General features: G+C 41.2%; 1 protein-coding gene across 1 annotated transcript; it reads right to left on the reverse strand.

Annotated features, from left to right (window-relative positions):
* Positions 1-286: 286 nt before the first annotated feature.
* tmem64 (transmembrane protein 64) lies at positions 287-13,015 on the reverse strand. The gene is made up of 3 exons (XM_083982823.1): positions 11,497-13,015; positions 5,379-5,534; positions 287-3,613 (listed from the first exon to the last, which is right to left on the reverse strand). The coding sequence occupies exons 1-3, from the start codon at positions 12,211-12,213 to the stop codon at positions 3,422-3,424; spliced, it is 1,065 nt and encodes a 354-aa protein (XP_083838949.1). The 5' UTR covers positions 12,214-13,015; the 3' UTR covers positions 287-3,421.
* Between the last annotated feature and the right edge of the window lie 1,389 nt (positions 13,016-14,404).

The following is a 14,404-nucleotide window of genomic DNA, read 5'->3' on the forward strand; positions in this document are numbered from 1 at the left end:
ACAGAGTAATGCTGCTGCACATAATGTGTAAAACTGGTTGAGTGCCCCTTAAGATCAGGTCTTATGAATATGTATTAGTGAGATTCTGCCAAGAGTTAATATTTGCACTGGGCACACCGTTTATACTAATTGTATGTACTTTTATATACTAATTGGCCAAAACAAGTCACAAGTGTGGATTTCTATGTTGAAGCATCTAGAAGGAGGTATAAAAAAAACAAAAAAACAAAACATCAATCATAAAAGACCCAACCCAACATTTTGTAACAAAGTCTGACAGGTTTTATTTTCTCTCTCATAAATAACACTGAACAGGCATCGTACAGCGATAAATATCAATATTTATACACTGTAAAATTCTCTGTATTACAAAATACAGTATATGTGTAATGCACTTGATACAGATGGGGAAGTATTGCATTTCATAGCACCAAACTTGACCTTTAATTTGCCCCCTTGAGTTAATGATCTCACACTTTACTCCTCTATAACAGTTCAGATGTGCAGTTACATCCCAGATTCAGGTCTTGTGTGGGTATCTATGAAATATACTTCCCTTAGGAATCAGTTGTTGCATAACTAAATCTAAGTTAAGTAGAGCCCACCTAGAAAGAACCAAAGCATTTGCTGTAAAACTGCTCATTTTTCCACAATCTTTTTTTTTTTTTTCAAAATCCCAGTCGAGATGCTAATTTATTATGAAGTGTTTTCCACGGTGGCCCATCAAGTTTTACTGTATTTAATTTTTGCATTAAACATGGCATAATGTCCGCTTTTTCCCCCACTTCTGAGCAGAACAGCTACACACACTTCACACTTTGTTTGGAAAGTAGAGACACTGCTGTCAGGTGAAAGCCTTGAGTATTTACAACATTTTCTCATCAAAAAAAAAAAAACCTAAAAGAAAAAATCATTTCCATGCCTTGAAAAGGTGAGAGTAGTGAGTACATTTCATAAAGCCTGCAGCCATAAAACACACTCATCGCTCTCTACGTAAACTTTCAATTCAAGTAAGACACTGGAAAAATGTTTCGACATGACTTAGACGATTTTCATGTGACAGGAGTGGAGGGTTGGTAGGTTTGGGGACTCTCCAAAGAAAGTGCTACAAAGCTGGAAAAAGCTGTTCTGATCACAGATGTTGGTGAGTCTCTTCCAGATCTTAGGCAACGCAGAAATGTCCGTCAGAGGCAGAAGGAGGTAAAAGGCAGGTTGGACACTGTAACACAAACCTGGGAATGTTGACACTCAACCTTACAGTGGGACATGGATCAGCTAACAATTCAATGCAGTTTTTTTCTGTTTTACCTTTATAAAAGAAAAATAAATGCTTACAAGTCGATCTTTAACACTGGAACTGAGAGAAGCTCCCAAACACTTAGTTAGAGATCTTATTGGTAGGACTTCTATCATACTGTGTGTGTGTGTATATATATATATATACTATATTCTTTTTTGCTGTTGACTTTCAAACATTATTGCTAAATTCAGACAGGAAGGGGCCCTTTCAACCAACATTTAACATGAACACAACACAACAGATTTCAGGGGACTGACAGCATGGAATGTGTTCGGGCAAACATGAAATCTGGCATAAAATAAAAGAGTGGGACATATTACATAATATCAAAATGAAAATGAAAAAGTTGTGCCAGTGATACAAAACAGACTTTCGTGAACAAATACAGGGACAGAAAGATGGATATTTCAAATAGGAGCCCTTATTATTCCTCAATCAGACTTTTGCCTGAGGAGCAGCATCACAATAATTCATGTAAAAATAAAAAGTTATTATCACATTCATCACTTAGTGTCCATGTTGTGTTTGATTGTCAGCTTCTAAGAGACATCTGTTTCACCTCCTGACCAACCAAACCCCTTCCCAGTTTAACGTATGTGTATGAAAACAATGTTTGTCTGTTGTGGTGGACTGTGCAAACCAACCTACAGCACGAGAGCTTTGTTGATGTATTATTAAGAGCTAGAACACAAAAGAAAATCTTCACAGGTCATTTCTATAATTATCAACAACATTAAGTAATAAAATTAAGTAAGTCATAAGTCACATGTAGCCTCAGCTCAGGTGGGGCCAGTGTCATGGCGTCGGATAAGCTTTATCAAATTATGGCACATAAAAAATAAGAGCCTCTTGATCTCATCTAGCTTACTTGCCTATAATGTAAGTAAAACCTAAAAAAAACACAGACTTAGGTTTGTGTTATATTTTATGCATGAGAGCATTTCTGATTAGTTTGGTTTCAGCACTGAAATATGACATTCATGCCATTTCATCACCGATGTATTGCACAGCATCGTCAAAACTATCATTTGAAGCAAGAACTATGTAATAACCCTAATGGATAATCTCACCACCAAAAGAAAAGAGAAAAGAAAAGAAGGTAATGTAAAAACCAAATGAATCATTAACATTTACAGGAAAGCTTGTCTCAGTATCATTTCAGTTTGGGACTCTTTCAGGACATGTGACTGTGCTACCGAGGAGCCGCTCACGCTGCACTTCAACTTTCCTGGCAGAAAAACGTTCCTGAGTTTCCTGCTGTGAAATCTGCTCTGCTCCCCTGCTGCTCCTCTCAAAACTGCAGAAGTACTAAAATGATCTCCGGGCAGACGAGGCCAAATCAGCTGACGTGATCGTAGGCAAGCAGAAATCGCACGGTCGGAGAGGCCTGTAGTGCTCACTGAGAGCTTGTTCCCTCCCTCTGTAGTCCAAAAATAAGACACTTAAAAAAAAAAAATTAACTGGACTCAAAAAGCCAAATCTTTCAAAAATATTCATAATGCCCTTATTATTTATATCTTAAATTAGCACTGGATGTCAACAAACAAATCCTAGATTTTCCTGAATCTAAACAAAAAAACAGATGTAGTATGAGATAAAGGTGCATAGCTTACCATTCTTTTGACACTAAAATTACAAAACAATTCCTTGGTTCTCTAGAAAGCTCCAGATTGCACATTCATAGTGTTAGCAGGCAGTTAATGCCGAGCTAGTTTTTTTTTTAATGACTCACTCACTCATTCAAGCCACTTCTGATATCTCTGAACATCATCATTTTTCATTGACATCTCCTGTAACAGAGTAAATGAAGTACCTTGAAGAAGTACCTTGATGAAAATAATAATAATTATAATAATATAAAGAATACTCCACAATGATATCCCGCATTAACACCATGTCATTAACACCATTTCTTCAAAGGTGTGTGGTCCCACACTTGTAAAATAAAATGTAAAAACTAAAGACTTATGATGCATTCAGGGTTTTTTCTCACAGGAGTGATGAAATAACTCACCACTGACGAGTTTTGGACGCTGTCTAAACTCGGCGGGTTCCCTTGAACAACGCAGTCTTATAAAGTTCGGTTTTAGGAGCTACTACATCACATGTAGCGTTTAAAGGTCACACCACATTAATGCAGTTTCCGCTGCCAGCCGTCGCCCTCTTGCTGCAGTAGGTGAAGCTGCTGTGATTGGTGGAGGAGCCGTTCATGTGCGATGACTTCAGCTCCATCTGGCAGGCGGCGATGGCTGCGTTGAGCTCTACCTGAGCCCGGTGCACGACGTAGAACATCAGGCCGATGCTGATGACGATCTGCACAACACAGAAGAACCACATCATTTTCAAAATTGCTTTCCAGTCTATCTGATGTGTGTAGTAGCGGCTGACTTGAACTGCCCCGTACTCTCAGGTGTACCTAATGTTTTGCTCTCCAAATAAATATATCTCTGGGACAAGAAGAAAAATAACTAGGAAATGCACCAACTCTCAGAATCTACTGCACTGCATTAACAACACCCTAAACTCAAGGCATTTGCCAGTACCAACGCCAACACCCAATATGATAGCAGTGCTCTCTTATTCCCATTCTTTAAATCCTCGTTAAACACTGCATCAAACTCATCATGTTGATTTAACATTTGTTCAACATTGCTGTCATACCAATTGTTAAATAATAAGATTGACACCCTTCTCATATCTCTACAAAATAAATTAGGTTACTGCCAAAAGCTCATTAGCTTAGCTTTTCTTAAAGAAAAAGACTAAACTTGAGTTGAGTAATAATTAATACATTTTAGAGATTTATTAAATGTAGATAGGTTGTGTGTGCAACCATATCAGGTCACAAAATCTAAAAACATTTTTAAAAAGCCATGGGAAAAAAATCAATGTTTGTATTTGTATCCTGGTTGGATATACCGTACATACAAACAGCAGTAAGAGATAACTGGGCCATATCAGCTCCTCCAGATGGGAGCTTCCCACCGCATATGTTTAAAAAAAAAAAAACCCTTCTGTTTGAGTAAGATCAGTTGTCACTTTGGAGCAAGAGGATTTCAGTTCTGCATGACACACTGATACTCACTTCATTTTAAACTGACCCTTGACCTCTGTGAACTTCACACAGATGCCACCCCTGATCCCTGAGTGCTGGTGAGGATTAAATGGAGCTGAACAGGTGTCAGGGGGGTGATGTGACAGCTTGAAATGAACCTTTGCAGCTAGACGGCATTGCAGGCATATTTTGCACACATACGTAAGGTTTTTTCCGTTTGTAATTAAAAAGGTTTGTGTTCCTTACGAGAACACACACGGATCTAACGGACACAACATTTACCGGTAAGGGAAGGGTGTGTTAGGGTATGTGAGGGCGTGCTATTCATTCCTTCTCACTATTGTGAGAATGTGGACAGGTTTTTTAAATAACATCCTTTACGGGACAAAGAACAAGGAACAGGTGTGTATACACCTATAGTAGTACAGACTGTAGAGACGACTACAACACGATCAAGCGTCCTCTTACATTTCTGATCTGATTCAATTTCATGTATTGTTTTATTCATTGTAATTTTTATGTCTTTTAAAAGTTGTATTTATTTTCTTGTAAAGCACTTTGTGATTTTTATCTGTGAAAGGTGCTATATAAATAAACTTTACTTACTTACATACTTAGGAGACTTCTGTGTGTGGCCTCTTGTGTTTGGGTGGCAGAGGCTTTTTGGGTTGAGTCAATAAAGGGCATGTTTTTTTCTGTTGCCAGTGTCAATAAATGTGCCAAAGATCTGCTGCATAATCTAACTCATGCAGGATATGTAAAGGGATCTTTAAAAAAAAACTGGACCATGCTGTTCAGTAGGTGAAAACTGTCAGTAGTAATTCTGTAGGTTCGCTCAATAATCTCAGGAGGAGTTAAAGAATCCTGAAAACCTGCAGCTGTCTGATGCACATGAACTGTAGCAACTAGTGCTCTCCTGTCTGAGTTTGACCTTTCCAGACAAAGCAAAATGTGATACCCGGGGGCGATGTCTTGTGTGTGTGTTATTTCCTCAAAGTCAACTTATCGACATAAGCCACTCACCTGCAGGCTGAACACAAAGTAGCCACTGATGCTCTGCTCAGCGATGACATCCTCCATGGTGCGGAGCGTGGTGCCCAGGTAGGAGTTGAGAAGCTGGGTGGGCAACAGACCCACAGAGGAGGCCACCAGGTAGTTTGGCAAGGACACATCTGTGATCTTGAAGGGGAAACGAGAGCGATAAGAAGCATGTTTAAAACTTTGTTTTATTTGATCAAAATCATTGAACAGAGAGAGTGAAAATCTTCACTTTGCTAGAGATCACAACTCCAGAAATGTGCCTATAGACTGTACCTCACTAGAGCGGGACAGGAAGGAATGAAGGTATTTTACAGAACATTTTAGCAGTGTTAATCAAATAGTCAAATCATAAATCCATCATTCTGCAGCCTTATGAAGCAAATTTAATCCCTTCCAACTAAGGCAGGGATCACTTCTATGAATCCAGTCAAATTATCTTAGCTCATCGTTAAATGATGTTGGTTACTCCCAAGAGATTAAGAACTACACTGGTATTTTTGAGAAATCCGAGGTCAAATCATCAAAAACAACCCTCAACAAACACAGCGTAAAATCCTGCTCAGACCGGTAAACAGACTACATGTACCACCTTTAACTAATCACACACCTCGGTCAGTGTCTCATCTCATATCTTGGTACACACACGCCTAAATAAAAAAACAAGTGCTTGCTTAGCAGCCACCTTTGATCCTTTGATTAAGTGATGACATACGCTGATGTGTGTCTGTGTTGGCTGTGTGAGGATGTGACCTTGGCACCGTGTGCACCGTGACTACGCTGTGGCTGATAGCGGCCTGTCAGGGGCTGTGGTGTGTTGCTGCAAGACACTGTCTGTGCCAAAACGTTATCAGGGCTGAAAAACATTGGTGCTACAACCCCCCCCCCCCCCCCCCCCCCCCCCCTTCACAGTGATAAATCCTAAACCCTGTCCTGTCCTGGTATCACATGACGCACTGATAAGATCCACAGTTACACCTCACAGAGCACGTTATCAAAACTAGCTCGATCAAAACCTGGTTAGTCGCGCTGATGTCATTGTTTTTTCTCTGTCTGTACCATGGAGAATTTCTCCTCAGAAATAGTCGTGCCTTTCTTTCTCCTTGAAAGATCAGCGCTGATGTGTCCACAGTGTGTGTCAACACAGTCAAAACGCCTTCAGCTGATCTCTGATACATGGCATGTGAGCCCGTGAGAGCTGGGGAACAAGAAAAGAGGAATGCACTCTCTTTCTCTGAGCCATCAACCCTGAGTTGTGAAGCATATGTCCTCTGAAGTCTCTTCTCTTCCCCATCGAGGCATCCAGCGTATGCAGCTGCCTTAGATACGTGGGAAGGGCTGGTCGTTGGTATTTTTATAACCACGTAGAGAATTCCCACTGAACCTCCTCCTCGTTTCTGCGAGCCCATGTATCAAGATAATCTGCAAATTCAAGTGAAAAAACCTCCCATCCTAGGCTTGACCTGATTTATCCAGAGAAGCAGCAATGCAGGTCTAAGTTTGTGCTTGTAAACAAAACAGTACATAAGGTGTTTTTGACTGCGTAGTACATTTCAGGATTGCCACCGTGATCTTCCCTTTTTATCTGGACACATGCAGGCTTTACACTCGGTAATAAAGGGCGAAGCACAGGGTGTTAATTCAGTCCTGAACCAACATATGTGTGCGTAGTTAAGGTCCAATAAATCATCTGATAAATTCCCCAACTGCTTCATCAGCTCATTATGACAGCAGAGCAGTGGAGCCTCACCAGTCAGCACTGATAAAGGTCACAAAGCTGTAATAAAATACATGTGGGGATTCAGATATGTCTACTAGGTCCTTACAGGATTCACAACCATTTTTCCTGAGCTGTCCCATTGTTTTGCTAACCGCTGCAGTCTCTGTGTCGTTTTAGGTTACCCGCTATAATGTAGCGCCAGCCACTTCGAGAGGAAGAAGCAGTTGGTTGGGGGGCACAGTGAAATGTAGCCTCATCCACAGAAAGTGCTTACCAAGGGCACAACAGACAACACATAACTCCACCATGAGCCAGTACAGGCCTACAAAGCACCCACCCACGGTTAGGTCGACCTTTTATTATAGCGAATAAGACCATAAAGATACTACGTATATCAGCTCACCTTGATGATGAACCCCCAGGTACGATGAATTACAAGGTAAAGTTAAAGTCCGAGCTGGGTTTGAAACCCCTTTACAAGCCAGGAAATGAAACCGAAGCATAGGAGGCAGGTGGAGAGAGGGATTCAGCTTATTAGCCTGCTTCTGGCAGGGTCGGCTAAACTCCCTGGTGAAGACTACACTCAGCCATTTACCGCTCCGGCTAGAAAGAAACAGTTTCACACTCGGGTTTGTGCGATGAGTCAACGGCCTGATTTTCTCCTGTTTCTGCGACCGAAACCATCCTTGGTTTAGTTAGTAGCTTTCTAGAATATAAAAGAAGGCTGCAGTTGTATATGTATTGTTACCTGAGTGTATGTCAGCCAATAAACAACGTGAAATGGAAGAACAAAAACGGCAAAGTTTCATTTAGAAACAGTTCCACCATACACCATTCGGTTTGCAGGGGCTATAATATAACTATAATATTGTATTTTGTGTTCAGATGTATTAGCTCAATATTATGAAAAAATTTAAGGGACTCCTCAAAAATATCTACATTACAGGTGTGCAAAGAAAATAAATATGATTTTTAAACTCTCATATTAGTATCATCCTCATAAATTATGTAATGACCGAGGTACAATTAGTTTAACTACAGATAGCAGACAAAATGATATGATGACATGTAAGTCAGGACTCGATGAGATTTCAAAATTGTATGAGCCAATCAACTCAGAAAAAAATAATTCATAGAGAAAAAATGCATATGCCTGTCTGTAAACCTAAAAAATATATCACAAGGAGCAATCTCAGAAGTGATGACAATGAGTCAAACTGCAAACTGGCAAACAACAACACCTGACCCACTTTTGTAGCAATTGGGTTGGAGCTGCTTGAAAGCTGACATCCTTTTAGGTGAAGCTTTTTCCCTGTACAAAAAGCAGTATTTTTTTTTTTTACCAGACAGTCCAATAGCCTCTTCTTATAATCGAGAGTGACAAACCGATTGAGGGGCACCAATAATGGCAGTGACAGCGATGGCAGCAGCTGGGCAACAGTGTAAAAAATCTGTCCCTTTGACTTTGACACCTAATTTTCACCTCTCCAGAGCGTCACAGTGAGGTTCAATGTTGTGACTACTATTACAGCTTCAGCCCAGATCCTGGCAGGAGGGGGTTATTTCAATCTCTGGACACAGAGCTATGTCCTAACCATGCTGCCTAAAGTACCAACCAATGACAAACAGAAGCCATTTAAGTCATTCAAGCAAAAGAAAACCATCTGCTACACTTTCATGTCCTGTCCAGAAAAAGAGAAGTCTTTCTACAGGTAAACTGCTGCCCACAGCGAGGGACTAATACACAACAATCATTCATTTTTAACACCACAAACTTGTTAAATACGGGAGTTGAAATTCAATACTAAAATCACCCCGCAGCAGTATGAAATAATTAACTTGTGGAAAGACAAGTTCCTTCAGCCCTCTATTTAAAACAAACATTGATTTGCAATGCCAACACGTTAAACATAAAGAACGCCATTGTCTCTGGCATCTTATTCAAATGACAGCTCACTGCTCAACTCTTATGTTACAGCCTGAATTTGAGACTCGTCGGTCAGTCAGTACAGGAGAGCAGCACAAAGGCTGACAGCCTGTGGTTCCTGTACCTACAGTCGGCTGTTTCCTGGGGTGATCTCATGTTACTACTGTCTTCACTTACCTGACGGCTGCTGTCATGTTATATAAATGTGTACTCCATCTTGATGTAGATAAAATAGAAACATCTCCAATCCTACACAACAAAACACCACACTGAATATTACATGTAAAATATTTGATGTCAAGTTTCTGTAGTCAACAGAGAGGTGTTCACTCACCTCTTTAATAATTACTGTGTGAGGTTTTGTTGTTGTTTTGGGTAATGTTACTTTGAAGTAGGTCTTGCTTCCTCATGCATGTTGAATGGTAGAAAATGGGGTAAAAAAATAAACCTCTAGACACTATGGCTTTACCGTGGCTTTACATTTACTATGACTTTACCAGAGCTGGAAACATACAGCTCGGACAGAGCTCAAGATTTGAATGAACCAAACAAAGTGGTGCCTTTGTTGGAGTGTTTATTCGTGTGTAAACAAAACTGTCAAAAGCCAAAGCCATGTAACCAATCTCCATGTGGTGGGGAAATGTCGAAGTAAATCAGTCATTCTTGGAGACTGACTGGTTTTGCAGCATGCAATTACTGTGCTTGTGAAACACACGTCATCTTCTTTTTCTTTTTCCTGCCTCAGGCCTGTGCATCAACTCCTTCGTGCTTTAGGCTGTAAATGCCTTTCAAGCACCCCACCCTCCTCCCTCCCCCACCCACTCCCTCCCTTTGCATCTACTGCTGAATGTTTGTGCTACAGTTTTTCCTACAGCACTACTTTATTTTTTTTCTCACCAAACATTATTTCATAGACGTTGTGCAAAACAGCAGAAGTGAATAGTAAAAGAAATGTTACCATTCACGTAAACTGAATCAGTGAAATACAGCATACGAAGATAGATGGCTTCAGCTGCAGGTCACTCCCCCTGCTTTCTGACATGTCAGTAGTTTTATAATGTGCGTTCTGCCTCCAGCATTAGGAGGCAGAACAAAGTAGGCTGAATTCAAACTCAACTAGTGTAAACTGAACTTTGTCCTTTTTGCTAAATCTATCCTTGGACGTATTTCCAAACTACTTGCCTTATGAAAGTCAATTTCACCATGTGCCTACTTCAACTTTGTGCAAACTTTGTGATAAAACACTGCACACTGACTGAAAATGTATTTAGGCGGATGCTGATCAGATTCATATCAGGTCAAAATGTTCGTTAACTGATGAAAAGATATGTCATGTACATTCTTCTGCAATGACTTACGTAGAGTACATAACAAAACCTGATGCTGTTTTGCTGTTGTTACTTGACCAGTACTCTGTGATAATCTAATTTATCCCCTGTTACCATTTTAGGAAACATTTATATTTTGTTAAAATATCTGAAAATCTGATATTTTAAGACAACTCCAGCAGCATGAGAAAGATATTGTTTGTCACATGATATTGTTGTATTGAGGGCCTTTTTATTTTTATTTTGCAGTATGACTTGTACTCTGGAGACCTAAGCCCGAGTGCATAACATCAAGTTCACCCCGGGGTCAGTATTCTTCATTAATCATTCAATTTCGACCAGCATAACATGTTTCATGTTGCGTAACCCCCCAGCTGATTTTCTACAATACAGTAAGACATCCCTCAAGGCTTTTCCCATTTGGAGGTATCAATGAGTTGACTGTGAAGGGTAATAAGCCAGTTTAAATTATTCATGCCATGCATGAAGGTCAAGGGCCTCAGGTTAAGTGTGGGAGTGCAGCTGAAAGCAATATCCTGATACTACTTAGTTTCATAATGTAGGTCACATGCTGTTTGTTGCTTTAACCAATGCCTTCTGATTTACTTTCAAGAGGGAAAAAAATGTCCATGATTTAGTCTCGATGACTGTAACATCACAAGGCCATACGGAAATCAGAGCAAACATTTCCCTAAATATTAAAATCCAAACTCTGACTTAAAAATGTGACACTTATGATATAATAATTGATGTCCTTAGGCTTCAGTAGAACCCATTTCACAGCAGCAGCAGCAGTTTCCTCCATCTACAAGAGGAATGAGTTTTCTTTCTCAGGGGACTGGCTGACTGGGGACGATACACGGGGATACGCAGGTAGACAAGTTTCTGGTTAGACCTGATTTCCCATGTGGCCGACTGGCCCAACTGGCCTAACAATGTGCTTTCTTTTTCTTTTTTCTCTTTATCAAAAAGGTCACAGGTTTTGTTGAACTGTCCTCCAGTAGGTTAATGAGCTCTGCTCCTGGCTGGTCCACTGCAGAGAGTGGATGATTTTATAACAGAAATTACACATTTAATGTTTTTTTTAACTGAGAATGAAAAGGTGATCATAGTGTTTTTCATACTTACCGAGAAAACTGCATTTTGAAGCCCAAAAGGTATGGGGGTGAGTCTCGCTAAGGCCACAACTTTGAGTCCACTTCCTCCCTCCACCACTCGTATGACAGCGCTGAGCTGTTCACTGTTTCCAACCTTGTTCAACACCCAGTCAGTTAATAAGCGTTTACACACCAGGTGTGCCACAAAAGTCCCTATTAAAACTCCCACCATGACAAGTCCCATGCCTAGCACAAAGCCGTAGAGGTAGCCAGCTGCCACATTGAGAACAATATATCCCCATCCACATGGAAACGACACAATAATCAAACCAACGATGAACAGCATGGCCCCAACAAGGCTGTCCAAGCTCTCCACCCAGAGCAGCAGGTCCTTGAGGTACTGGCGCACCAGGGCGACCGAGGAGAAGCACACGGCAGTCAGGATGCATGCCAGCAGGGCGCTCTTGAAGCAGAAGGTGGTGATACAGCACGGATGTCTGAACTCTCCACCGCTGGCGAAGGTCGTCCCTCCTCCCGTGTCACTGATGACCTCGGGGTCTCCATCCGACTTCCCTGTGCCGACCCCCCTCTCGTCGAAAGCGCTGCATATCAGGATGTCGATCTTGTCACAGTCCTCTGTGGCAGTCCTCTGCAGCCAGCGGTTCAGCTGAATCTGCGCCTTGCCCACAGCGTGCTTGACCAGCTTGGTGAAGAGCTGCACGGTCGTGGTGGCCCCTGACACCGACATGTTGGCCCTCAATCCAGCTCTGAGGACCGGCAGCAGGGGTCTCTGGTGAAGTGTCCCACCTGGAGACAGCTGTGATGTTAGAAGTTGTCAGACAGTCTTCACATCCAGTGCAAGTCCATGTCTTGCAGTGTCAAATTGTTTGACCTTAACAGAGGCAAGTTTTTATAAAGTTTTAAGGAGATGGCTTCAGCAGTGGCGACCCATTGCTCTGCAACTTTGAGAGCAACTGTGTCGTGAGACATAAAGATGAAATCCGTCACTCTCCTTGGCCATAACATGAACTGTCCAGTTTAACAGTGTTTATCTTGGGTACACTAACTGGGCAACGTGCCAGTCCGACGACTTAAGGGTGCCAGTTTTGTAGTCTCTGTCTGAAACACTCGCCATATTCAGAGTTGTCACCCCTCCGCTCCAGGACAGTGCAGAGTCAGTGGATGGAGGCAGCAAAGAGACGAGCTGCGAGCACTCTGACGAATCAATCCGACACTTGTTTAGACGCAGGCTTGATTCACAGACATCAACTTTTTATGACAACAACAACAACGCCGTCCAGCTAACGTTAACACACTAGCATAAATCACTGCACGGCTAACTTACTCCCGTCGTTAGCTAACTAGCTCGCCGTGTGGATAAAGTCCTCAGCTGCATCATATCAGAGACTGACGCCGGCCTTCAGCTCCTCTCCTCCCGGACAACAGAGCGGCAGACGGGAAGCAAAAGTCGAGTATGAAGTCGCAGTTTGCTTGGTTGTCGGTCCGCTGCGTGTTGTTGTTGCCTTTCCTCCGCTGCTGCCGCCGCTCGAGCTCCTCACACCGAACACTGTTTGTGTTCCAGAATGCCAAGTAACCTCAGCCCACGTGACCGACCGTTGCGCCTCGCGGACCAATCAGAGAGATCCCGCCGGTCGTCGCGAGACTGACTCACTCCGCGACAGATTCAGTTTGTTTTGGATCAATTGTCTTTGCATGCGCGGTTCCTGCGGTCAGTCAGTCCGCCTCAGCGCTGCCACATGAGCAGGGCCAACTATTATGCAACCGACAGTTGTTGATTACCGCATCCCCAAACCATGATAGGCCTACTTGGGGTGAATGATTTATTTAGCGTTCACAAGAAATATCAATAACAGTGGAGACAGTGGACAATTAATTGCTGTTGTGTGAATTTTCACAGTTATTGTTATTACAAACATTATTATTATTACTAATACTACCACTTGTTGTATATTGTTATAATTACAACTTATTGTTATTATTATAGCCTACTCTTGGGTTATAATATGTAGCCTACTGAGCTCAGTAGTTGGTTTATAAACTCATACAGCATAAGAGTTTACTTGAGTGTTGAGTGAGTAGTTCTGCTCAGTTACTTTCCTCAAAATATAATGCTGCTAATATGTTAATGTAGAATCTAAAAAATCTTAAGTGGTGAAATAAATGAGTGAAATTGTAAATAAAGAAAAAAAATTTAAAAGAGAAATATAGTAGGCTACAAGAAGAATTATAGGCTATGGAAATACTTAGATAAAGAACAAGCTCAATGTTTAAGAGCAAATAAGTCAATTTAAACTGTGGAAACAAGTTGTATGAACATAAATGTTGAGGCATGATTCAGGAAGACAAGTCACAAGAATATTTTTTTTGATTAAAGAAATTGTGACATTTTGCTTACCTTGTACAGGATTCATATATCCAAAAGAGTTTGATATTCTCATACACACAATCTTCTTTATTTCTCTGAGCATAGCATACGGTATAATATCATAGCTTGAGGGCAATATCCCTGCTTGGCGTACTTACCATAAATTCATAATGAGGGGAGTGAAGCAGACAATGAGTGCATTCATGCATCCACCACCACTCAGCCCCTGGCTCTCCCAGCTGTGGGTAAAGAAACTCTTTAGGTGGTAGTCCTTAAAAACTTTATGTAGCCTCTGCTGTAAGGCTTTTTACAAAGCTGTTTCATTCATCTCCAAGACTTCTGATGATATTAAAAGCTTTAACAGCATTAAGATGATTTGTCTGTGCTCTATGTTGAAGATGTACATTTGTGTGATCTCACAGCACTCCACTAGATGGAACTGTTACACAGTTTTACAAACAATAGTAATGTCTTTCACTATATAGCTAATTTATGTGAGGACTGTCCCCACCTGTGTAGAAACATTTAACAGTTGACAATCAAATTAATTATC

This window comes from Trachurus trachurus (assembly GCF_905171665.1).
Source record: "Trachurus trachurus genome assembly, chromosome: 11".
Taxonomy (NCBI): domain Eukaryota; kingdom Metazoa; phylum Chordata; class Actinopteri; order Carangiformes; family Carangidae; genus Trachurus; species Trachurus trachurus.

Excerpts from the sequence above, each read along its gene's own strand:
- tmem64 (XM_083982823.1), bottom strand. The coding sequence starts at position 12,213 with ATGTCGGTGTCAGGGGCCACCACGACCGTGCAGCTCTTCACCAAGCTG. Across the intron at positions 5,535-11,496 it reads TTCAAAATGCAGTTTTCTCG|ATCACAGATGTGTCCTTGCC; the intron begins GTAAGTATGAAA and ends TTCCCCTTCAAG. Across the intron at positions 3,614-5,378 it reads ACTTTGTGTTCAGCCTGCAG|ATCGTCATCAGCATCGGCCT; the intron begins GTGAGTGGCTTA and ends TGTGTTGTGCAG.